General features: G+C 36.9%; 1 protein-coding gene across 3 annotated transcripts; it reads left to right on the top strand.

The window, feature by feature from the left end:
* Positions 1–4,915, top strand: LOC113732008 (serine/threonine-protein kinase D6PKL1-like). 3 transcript variants are annotated; one of them, XM_027257588.2, is made up of 3 exons: positions 1–394; positions 1,416–2,723; positions 3,431–4,915. In XM_027257588.2, exons 2-3 carry the CDS (start codon positions 1,477–1,479, stop codon positions 4,305–4,307), a joined length of 2,124 nt encoding a protein of 707 aa, XP_027113389.1. In that variant the 5' UTR covers positions 1–394; positions 1,416–1,476; the 3' UTR covers positions 4,308–4,915. The 3 variants fall into 3 exon arrangements, with proteins under 3 accessions (XP_027113389.1, XP_027113386.1, XP_027113387.1); XM_027257585.2 differs by having other exon boundaries at positions 1–714; XM_027257586.2 differs by lacking the exon at positions 1–394 and adding an exon at positions 778–1,052.
* Positions 4,916–11,675: the final 6,760 nt, after the last annotated feature.

The raw sequence follows: 11,675 nt of genomic DNA, 5'->3' as shown, positions 1-11,675 counted from the left end.
CATGCCATTGCCATATTGCCACGCTGCAGATTGTATATGCTTGCCTACTTCTATTTTCTACTTTCTCTTCCCACCTTCGGCAGTCCCCAAAGTCTAAAAATATGATCAGTGAATCAGTGATCACAGTGAAGACACATGACTAAAGTGCGTTCCCTAGTCCACCACGAAAAGGAGTTAGGAGGACTAAGCAATTCCATTCTAGCAAAAGTACCAGTACTATACCAAGCAAGACCAGCAACAGTAGTGCAATAAAGAGAAGGAGAAATACACCCAATCCCAACCCCCCCCCCCCCCCGGCCCCGAACACATCATTCTTCCTCTTCGTGTTCTCCTCACAGCTGCCTCTGCTTCCTCTCTGCATTGCTCTGGCTGCTACTCATTTTCCACTTTTTTGGTATCGTTACTACGTTCAAGAAAATCCCTTTTCAGCTTTGATTGTGCTGTTTGTTCTTTTCTTCTTTTTATCTCCCTAACACACAAATCACGCAGTGGGGGGTTGCTATCAGTTTTTCAAGAGGAGTTAGAGCTCCAGAAGTCGTGTTTTTGCTATTTCTCCGAATATTGTTCCTAGTTTTTGTCAAATCAGATTAAAGAAAAGGGAGAAGCAGGAAAAAGAAAAGGAAGAGGAGCGCGGGGGCTGTGGTGAGAAACTCGTGAGAGCAAGGGAGGGAGATAGGCCAAAACCCTAGATCCGGATTCCTGTTGTTTTTCTGGGTATGGACGCGTTTTTCAGTTTTGCTTACTGAAAATTGTTAACTCTGTATTTATTTTGGAAGGTCCCTTTTGATTGATTCCATTTGGGATCTTTTTGGTCGTGATACTTCTAATATATTCTTCCCTTATTTTGCTCTTTTTAATTTGTTTGCGTGGAATTCAAGTAATTCTGTCTCCCCCGGCCCGCCGTCCCAAATAAACAGAACAGAGAAAGCTAAATTTTTCCCAAATGGCAACAGAAGAATAGGATGTGCAGGGGACTTTTCATGTCTAGAGGAGCGGCTTTTGTTAGTATTCATTTTCAAGGTTGATTTTTGGTGGATTGAGTTAACTCTGAGGTGGTTATTCCCATTTATGGTTTACTAGAATACATAATCTTTTGAGGGAAAGCAATGGGATTTTTTTTAGAATACTGAAGTTTGTAGCGAGCTTTGATGTATAAATTGATCGATATATGATGCCCTTTTAATTCCATTTGTGTCTTTAAAAGCTGCGAGTCTTAGTTGTTCTAACATTGAATCAACCCGAAGTGTACGTAGGTGTAATCGGCGTTATGGTCTTTGTTGATGAAATATTGGTGTGAATCAGATCAATTTTTATTTAGGAACATATCAGTGCAAAGCAACAGATGACTTTGGCTGGTTTCATTCTGGATTTGTAATTTATAGCTCATTCATGGTGAATTATTAATTTTTTTGCAGGTTTTTGTGGAGTTGTCTGGCTGGGGTAGGAATTACATGTGATGATAAAACTTCATAAGAGATGGACAGGTTTCCCGGATCAAGACCACTTCCCAGGCAGTTACCCATTGTAGCTGAGGTGACAAATACTCACATCACTTTGGTGAGGGAGGAGTCCAGTGCTCAACCTAGTCTCCGGTATGTTCAAGATTCAAATTTACGTGCTTCTGTTCGAACTCGAAAGGGGAAGGATAGTCCACAGGAAATAGAGGAACCTATGCATGATGTTGTTTCTATAAAGAGCAGTGTTGATTCGTATGAGGAGCCTGGCTCTACTTCATTTCATGGGGTGAGCCATCCTCCAGAACCAATTGATACAGATTTGATGAAGCCAGTTTATGTGCCGATTGGACAGAACAAAGCAGATGGTAAGTGCTTGGTGAAGAGTCTATCCGTAAAGGGACCTTTCATTGAAGATCTTTCAATCCGCGTTCCTGGTATCAAACCGAGCATCTCTGTTCTTTCTCCTTCAGAGAGCCTGGTAGAAGAACCAATTGACCTACCGGCAGTCTCCTCACCATTTGCAATTCCTCGCCCATCGCAGAATACAGAAGTGAGTCTCCCCCCAGATTCTGAGGAAAAAGAATGTGTTTGGGATGCTTCCTTGCCTCCAAGTGGCAATGTAAGCCCCCATAGTAGTATTGACAGTACAGGAGTTGTAACAGCTATGAGCATTGGGAATAGCTGCACTAGTACGTACAGGAGTGATGGTATAATGAGCGATGGCATGCTTAGTGTTGATAGGCATTATGAGAGTACAAAAATGAGCACTCGAGGGGACTCACTTGAGAGTGCCAAAACTAGCCTTAGCAGAGCAAGTGACAGCAGCGGCCTTAGTGATGATAGTAACTGGAGTAACATAACTGGTAGTGCAAATAAGCCTCATAAGGGAAATGATCCAAGATGGAAGGCTATTCTTGCAATTCGGGCACGAGATGGCATTTTGGGCATGAGTCATTTTAGGTTGCTGAAAAGACTTGGCTGTGGTGACATCGGCAGTGTTTACCTGTCTGAGCTGAGTGGTACTCGTCGTTATTTTGCTATGAAAGTTATGGATAAGGCTTCACTTGCAAGCAGGAAAAAGTTGACCAGGGCTCAGACGGAGAGAGATATCCTGCAGCTGCTTGATCATCCATTCTTGCCAACTCTGTATACTCATTTTGAAACAGACAGATTTTCATGTTTGGTCATGGAATATTGTCCTGGGGGTGATCTGCATACGTTGAGGCAGCGACAACCAGGGAAGCATTTTTCAGAATATGCTGCGAGGTATGGATGTTCTTCTGCTGTTTTCCAGGTCACAGCGCAGTTTTTTTTTTAGTTGGACAAGGCAACATCAAATTAACATAGCTTTTTAATGATTCCTTCCCTTGATTGCATATATTGATTTTGTTTTTTAGCTTTAACCTCAACATCTAGTTACTAACATGTAAGTGAACTATGTTAAGATTACATGCAACGTGAGATAGTGCCCTCCCTTGTTTCATAAGTTGGCTTGCTACCATGTCTGATCTGTGTGGCAAGGACTTGTTTTGTTTGAACATGGTCCTTCAGCTAATCTATAGCCTATGGTTCATTACATCTCATGCCTTTAACATAAACAAGTCATTGGGCATTTAAGCTCTGTATGTGCTACAGAAAATTCAAAATTGTGGATGGATGATGTGCTTGGACATTGGATATACTAGTACTTATTAGACTTGTGATTCATGAAACTAATAGAGTTTTTAGCTATTTTATTTTGTCTCTTTTTAATTGAGTATTTGGTTTATACATTCCTTCATCTATTGGCTGATTGATTACATGATTAGTAGTCCCACACCCCTACTGGGAGGAGAGCAATAGATAGAAAGAAAGAACAAATTATCATTTATCAGCTTTCTACTGTCTGTCATAATGACTTTTAGAAGTCCCTATGTAATTTGGGGGACCAAGTGGGATTAATCCCTGTATTCATTTTCTGTTCATGTTGGCAGGTTTTATGCTGCTGAGGTTCTCTTGGCACTTGAGTATCTTCATATGCTGGGAGTCGTTTACAGGGACTTGAAACCAGAAAATGTTCTGGTCCGTGATGATGGCCATATTATGCTTTCTGACTTTGATCTTTCCCTAAGATGTGCTGTTTCACCAACTCTGATCAAAACCTCCTCAATGGATGACCCTTCCAAAAGAGGAGCTGCATTCTGTGTTCAGCCATCCTGTATTGAGCCTACGTCGGTTTGTATTCAGCCAGCATGCTTCATTCCCCGGATATTTCCTCAGAAAAGCAAGAAAAAGTCTCCAAAACCGCGAGCTGAGAATGCACTTCCTGCTGGCATGCTGCCTGAACTTGTTGCAGAACCTACTTCAGCAAGATCCATGTCATTTGTAGGGACCCATGAATATTTAGCCCCCGAAATTATTAAGGGAGAGGGCCATGGCAGTGCAGTTGACTGGTGGACTTTTGGTATTTTTTTGCATGAACTTTTGTATGGCAAAACCCCATTTAAGGGCTCGGGAAATCGTGCTACATTGTTCAACGTAGTAGGTCAGCCGCTAAGGTTTCCAGACTCTCCTGCTACCAGTTATGCTAGTCGAGATTTGATCCGTGGGTTGCTTGTCAAAGAGCCACAACATCGGCTTGGGACAAAAAGGGGAGCAACTGAGATCAAGCAGCATCCTTTCTTTGAAGGCGTTAATTGGGCTCTTATACGATGCAGTACACCGCCAGAGGTGCCTAGGCCAATAGAGGCCGAGCTTCCTGTGAAGTTTGGAAAAGTTGACCCCATTGGGGTTGGCAGTAGCAGTAAAAGGATTGTAGGAACAGACGCGATGAAATCAGGGGGTAAATATCTAGACTTCGAGTTCTTTTAGTTTAGTAAAGATAGAATTCTTGTCCCTTGTTGTATCAGCGCCAATGGTCCATTCCTCAAAAGAGTTACGAGGTCCTTTGGAAATGTGCTTCAGCCTTCAGGCGATGATCTGATCCCACGGGAGTTTCCCGTATCTTTTATTAGTGTGCTTCACGCTGTCTTCCTCGTAAATGGAACCGGCCCTCACTGGAAAATTGTTAGATTTTTGAGTTTTTAGCTCGTAATGATTTCTCCTGATGGAAGTTTCACAATGATTTTTGATATTGAAGTGGGACGCCTGCATACTGGTGCATTTATAAGATAACTCCTGTTGTTCTGCTACATCATCCAACGAATTTCCGCCTCAGTTCCATGTGATTCTTCTCTCATTTATAATGGTTCAACACCGCAAGAATCGTATGGGGGGAACGGCATCCAACTCTGAGCAATGTTGTGCTGATTGGTAGTGATACTCTGTAAACTTGACAGAATCTGTTGAAGTCTAAAAGGGAATTCAATCCAAGTCCTTTTAGTTTAAATTCGAGAAACTTTTCTTGTACCAGTTTGTTTCTATCAGCAGTGGATCTTAACAGCAAGAAACAAAAGTTATTGGACCGAGTTTTTCTTACCTATCGGACCCAGCTACTATAAGATCTTACAAGTACCCCCTTCAGATAATAGCAATAAAATTGTGAAAGAAGAACACGACTTTACCACTGCAATATAAAGGGCAAACGGTAGATTTTAGCAAACAAAGTGATATGAGGGCTGAGGCTCCAGTGGTCCTCTAGATTGGGAGATTGGAGAGAGACCATAAATCTTGAGCGTGTTAGGGAAACGCAATTCCTTACAGATAGATCCTAGGTAGAATGTTTCAAGAAGAATGTATCACAAGAGGATACTTTGGATCTGATGAAAATTGTACTGCTACTTAGCAAGTTGAGCTCTGATTTGAACTTGTATCCTTGGGAAGAGGAGCATGCATCACAGGTTCTTAATGGAGTCTTGGCCGGTGCAACTTTGTTTTGAAAGTACTACAACTAATATCCCAGTTCTTATGAGAATTACTGAATGCTGCTGCTTTCACCTCCTGTCCAATGTCCATTGCAAATTCCATTATCATACAAAAGAAACGTCAATTTTCTTGACATTTTTAACTCATACTTCATGCATCAATGTCAAGTGACCGACACAAAATTTAAGTGACCTTGGTATCTTTTTGTTATTTATCAACCATCTACTAGTTCATGTCACAAAAATAACTTTAACCGGTGGGAATGGCACACCCTGTGTGTGTGTGTGTGTTTTTTTTTAATGTAAATGGGAGGATTCGAACTCGAAATCTTTCACTTACATTACCTTCTCTGACACTCCCCCTATATGCTTGCAAATCTAAAAGAAAAATTTAAAAATATATATTAACTTTTATTAAATTTTTCCTTGGTGTTGGAGGTTTCGTTTTAGAAATATGGATGGAAGAATTATATTTTTCCTTTTTTCCTTTTTTCTTTTTTTTTGGGAAAAGAAGTTGTTGGCTCATTAGAAGTTTTGTTAGGCTAAAAAAAATGGGAGTATGTGTTTGTGTTTGTGTGTGTCTATTTTATTGTAGTGGTAGTTATGTAGGAGTGGAAAGTTTAATAAATAAGATGTGGATAATTATTAGTGAATATTGAAAAGGTATATTTGGCAAAACAAATAATGACATTTTTTTTTTCTTTCTTAACACCAAACTCTGCTCAAACTTTATAAAGAAAGATATTACTCCTCAAACACTACATGGTTTTCAATTAAACATGTGGGTTTTTTTTTCTCCTGGCACGAATCATGTGTATTTTTCTTTTCTTAACAGCATAGAGAGGGCCCAGGGAAGGGTATTAAAGATTTAAGAACTGGACCATTCGAATCACACGCGGAAAGAACTGGGCTGGTGATTGGTATCAAACTTAAATGGTTGAATCACGGGACTCTGTGTGGTTTTAGTTGGGCTAGTTACGTTGTTAATTTGCAATGAAACTGACCCTGATGAGCCCAACTTCGTATTTGCAGACAATATTTTCATGTCTATCAAGCATTAATTTTTTTTTTTTTTTACGTAACGATAGCATTTGTATAACTTATTCTAACCTATTCTAGGGAAAGGGAGAGCTGACGGGAAATCATAGTGGCAAGTATATCGTAGGAGGTAAAGGTTAAACCCTTGATCACTCAAGCATTTAACCATTTGTTCAGCTCCTTTTGTCCCCCATTGTTATTATTATTATTATTTACGACAACATAGTGGTGGAAAATCAGTGGCTAATAGTGGGAGACATGATCATAAAAGAAGAAAGACTAATGATCATTTGATGATATTTTTTTCTTTTACAACCCATATTGCATCAGCTCAGATAAATTTTACACACACATACACAGATATACACACACAGTGTATGTGTCTATGTGTCTAGATATATATATATGTATGTATGTATGTATAGATTTCATCTACTGTCTTCACTAAAAAAGTTAATTTGAAAAAGTTAATTATCTTCGCTTTGCTGACTGACCATTGGGCATTAAGCAACCATGATTGCATTCAACAGATGCCTTTTAACCTTGGCCGATTGACTGCTTTCAGGGACTGTCTGTGGCTTTTAGTGGAAAATTCTGGCTTTTTAGTTCTTCATTTCGCTTAAACAAGTGGCAACCCATGGGAGGAATATACCCTTCAAGAAGTTGCATCATATACCCTGCTTCCTTCTTTCTTGATGGGACTCAATACATCTCTGATCCCATTCTGTCCACTAAAAAGGAAAAAGAGAAAAAAGGGACTAGGCACACAGATGATTTATGGATGAAAGAATGGAGATGAAGGAAAATTTACCCTACCAGCATGCAACTTTACACAATTGCATCATTGTCAGCAGCTTTTTTTATGATCATTTACCATACACAATAATTGGTCATTATAAAATTAGTCTCTCTTTAATGAGGTTTGCTGTTTGGGTCACAGATGCATGGCTCAATTGTAGTTTTACCTGTTACAGCTTTTAATTCAAGAAAGATTGTTCTTGTCTGGTGCTCTAATATACCCGATATGCATACCCAGAAAAAAAAGTAAGTGCACCATTAAAGCTTTAATATTATAATTAATTACAAAATTTCGGGGCAAAAATAAGACCAGGTAGCCTTGTTCTTATTATGTGTCCATAGGTGGACATTAAATGAGCAAACGAACGCTTTATCTTATTCTACTTGCAAAGTATCAGTTGCAGAGCAGTTCCTTGATGCCAACACACAAAGAAAAAGAAAAGGAGCAATATTTTCAATCGAACAATTTTAGGTTATTTCACTTTTGCTAAAATGTTTTCTTGGAACATGATCATCAATATGAAAGACATTTCTATCCCTAGGTATATGTGTGTGTTCCATCACCTATAGTGGTATAACCGAATCGAGACGAGCTTGAGCAGTGCCATGCTCGAGCTCGACTCTAAAAATTGATTGACTGTAAAATTTCAGGCTTGTGATCGATCGAGCAGAAGAACAACAATTCGCATGCAACTCAATGAGATCATTAAAGAGCTCATACTCACTCAATTGAGTTCGATCGTTAAGCTACGATTTAGGTCTTTTAAGAATTTTTTATTCCTTTAAATTTTTAAAGGGATACAATTGATTCCAATACCCATAAAACTAGCTATATTATAGAAGGGAAGGGTTGAAATTTTTTAATCAAGTCTAAACACTTACGTAATTTAAGCCATATAAATATAATTATTTAATAGACACATTAATGCTTAATAAAACTCGATGAGCTATCGAACATACTATAATGCTACTCACACTCGACTCATTAGGACAATCGAACATGTTTGAGATTGACTTGAAAATGATCAAAGTCAAGACGAGACTTCATTGATCAAGTAGCTCGACTTGAACTTGATCAAAATCAAGACCAGCGATCCATTAACCAAGCAGCTTGATAAGTGCTTCCAAAGCTGCTCGCTTCGCATACATCCCTAATCACCTATGCATGCCAAATGCCATTATATTCTTGGTCACGAATTGTATTCATGAACTATTTGATTGAACCAGGCGCTGAACGATCACCTTGGTAAAATGAATTGTTTAGAGGAGCTGAGTCCTACACGATGCAATGTTTTAAGGGACGTCGTATATTTGTACACAATCAGCAGTCAGCACCCACCACTGAGAATGGAATTGAGGGCAGCAGTAGCATTTTACTGAATTTTGTCTTCTCATAATTCAATATCCGGTCCCCCTCTAGCCTCAAAGCAGGCTTCTACTCCTGCTGCACCTGTTACATCAAGAATGAGGACATTTGCATATCCATCATCATTGATCATACACACTTTGATAAAAATTTTCCTAACAATAGCTCCATCATGCATTGTTTGACTCTTTATACATGGTTCTATCATCAGGCAGGCATGAATATGATAGCTCAGAAAGTAATTAATCAGATTGGTTTATTGATTAATTCAATGCCTAAAATAGGAATGGCCCCTATACTTTCTAACGACCTTAACAGTTTCTTGATGTTCCATTTTCTATTTGCACTCATGAGACATGATATTCATTTGAATGTCTGTATTTTTTGGTCAAAATGGCATGATGTTTTCGATAATTTGAGCTCTGTTTGGATCCTTCAATTTTTCAAATACTATAAAAATTGTTTAAAAGTACTCTAAAAAGTAGTCTAAAATTTTTTTAATATTTAAAAAAATCCCAAAATATATTTTTAAAACTCTACTACTCTTAAATATTTCAAAATATTTTCTAAAAATATCCCAAAATATATCCGTTTGGATTGGCTATTTATGGGGGTGTTTTTGAAAAATTTTGCTGTAGCAGAGTTTTTAGATTATATTTTGGGATATTTTCAGAAAATATTTTGGAATATTTAAGAGTAGAAGAGTTTCTAAAATATATTTTGAGATATTTTTTAAAATTTTAAAAAAAATTAAACTAATTTTTAAATTACCTTTTAGAGTACTTTTTAAAAATTTTTATTGTATTTGAAAAACTAGTTTTTGAAAAACACTCCCATCCTGTTACAGAAAATTTTTCAAAAATACTCCAAAAAACAGCTAATCCAAATGAAGTCGTTGGTTGTATACGGCACGTTGTTTAAAAAAAAAAAAAAAATACCCAGCAGTAAGCATTGAGCTCCAGATCCAAGAAAACAATTTTAAATCACAAAAATAGCTCTTATTAGCTTTTTCTTTCCTCTCTTCTTAGTCCTTACTCCTTGAACAAAAGGTTGTTTACTGCTTGGTGAAATATTTTGACAGATATAATCAAAGTACAATCCTCCATTCATTGGCTATTTCAGAAAATCAACAATAATCATCATAATGAAATTGCACACAGCAGAGTTCACGTCTGAAAATAAGCTAATTGCCTCAATCTCCGCCAACATAACTTTATTCCTTCCTTTTTTTTTTTCTTTCGGTAGAAGTCAAATCCTATATTTGACGGGTTGAGCGTTATAGTGTCATATTTCTATATTTGGAATCAAAGCCTAATCTGTGCCAACATAACTTCCTTCTTTTTTTCTTTTATTAGAAATCAAAGCCCAGTGTTAACAGTAAATATTGAAATAATTTGTGATTTATACTTTAAAAAAATCGTTCAAAATGTCTTTCACATTTCGTTAAATAAATTTTTTCATGTCTCATTTTTAAAATGGTATATTTACGTCTCTTACAAAACCAGTTTAGTGAAATTTAGTCCTAACTTAGGTTTTCGATCACTTTCTACCCTAAACCCATTACTTGATTCACACGTGATCATTATTTTAGCCTTTTAGGAAAAAAAGGTTAGATTTCAACTGTAGTTATACAAGTGACCTTGTCATCTTTACCCCTAAAAAGTAGGATCTGGCCTGAATTATGTTCATTTTTTTTTCTAAAAAAGTGATATTTGATTTAATTGATGTTCATTTTTGTCATTGAAAAGGTGAAATATGACCTTTTTGTATATAAAAAAATGACTACATGTGAATCACATGGTGATTTCAAGTCAAAAAGTAACTGCAAATTTAGATTGGGATCAAAATTAATTACTTACTTACATTTGTTAGGGATTTAAAATTACCATTTTAAAAGTGGAAGACCAAAAAATTTATATGCTAAAATGTAAAGGACGTTTTTAACAATTTGTTTCCTTATACTCCCATGTACTAGTGATATTTTTGTTTGGATAGTGAACTTATCCCAAATAATATTTCGCTTGCATTATAAACATATTTTTCAACTCATCTTTTTATATTCCAAACCACCTTTTTATCTCACATACATCACATCACAAAAAGTGCTACAGTGGACCTTGTTTGGAACCCAAGTTTTTTGTCAAATTTATTTGCTACAAGTTTTTTAAAAACTTTAGTTACAGTAACCTCAAAAAACTTTTCAAAGTTTTTAAACTATACACTTCAAAATATTTAAAAAAAAACACACACTTCAAAAATTTTTTAAAAACTTCTACAGTAAGTTACAATAAAGTTTTAAACAAACACACAAAAAACTCACCTTCCAACCGGGGCCATATTTCAAATAATACCCTATCCAAACAAATGCAAATTGGCAGTTTCCCAAACAAAATATGTTTGGAATTGGCAGTTTCCCAAACCAAGCTTCTGAGAATGCAACAACGTACGTTGAATCTTAGTAGTATCTGACTAGAGCTCCTAGCTCACAGCCGGGCTTTAAGGGCGACAACTTGAAATCTGACACACCCACTGATGATGATAGATGAGGATCTGGCTTGCATGTGTATATATATATATATACATATCCAAGTTCGAAAACAGGAACATATAATTGAATAATGCAAGTAGTAACAGCTTGGCCAGGAGTTGCTGCATGCAGAAACTAACCAAATGCTCACAGTTCTCTCTTTTTTCTCATCTTTTCCTGGAGAAGATGACGATCTTATCATCTGGGCTGTTCGTGTTTTTTCTGTTCCGACTGCTTTTGTTGCTGAAATTTTCATGATGACAGATATGTCTTGTTTTCCTGTTAAACTTTTTCTTGTTGGTCGAAGTTCACAAATTGGAAATTTATCTTCACACATTGGAAGTATACTTGTAGCGCCAGCAATTTGTCAATGATGCAAAAATAGAAAAATGGCCTTCCATTACGCTCCTCTAATATATATATATATATATATATATATATATATATATATATATATTTTTAAGGACACCATGTCTCCTTTTAAAGTTTCAATTTGGTTGGTTAATATCTAGGCATTCAGATTGGAAATGCAGAGTTTGTATTGGAACTTGATAGAAATGATGAAAGTTTTGTAGAAGAATTTCTTCCCCTTGTGGATCTGCAACAACGAAGGACTCGTGCATGAGAAACACAAGTTAGACTAAGAA

Source organism: Coffea arabica, chromosome 2e (assembly GCF_036785885.1).
Source record: "Coffea arabica cultivar ET-39 chromosome 2e, Coffea Arabica ET-39 HiFi, whole genome shotgun sequence".
Taxonomy (NCBI): Eukaryota; Viridiplantae; Streptophyta; class Magnoliopsida; order Gentianales; family Rubiaceae; genus Coffea; species Coffea arabica.
This window is presented reverse-complemented; position numbering and strand designations above follow the sequence as displayed.

Bases quoted from the DNA above. Each gene is read 5' to 3' on its own strand.
- LOC113732008 (XM_027257588.2), top strand. From the start codon at position 1,477: ATGGACAGGTTTCCCGGATCAAGACCACTTCCCAGGCAGTTACCCATT. The intron at 2,724-3,430 runs GTATGGATGTTC...TCATGTTGGCAG, and splicing joins TTTTCAGAATATGCTGCGAG to GTTTTATGCTGCTGAGGTTC.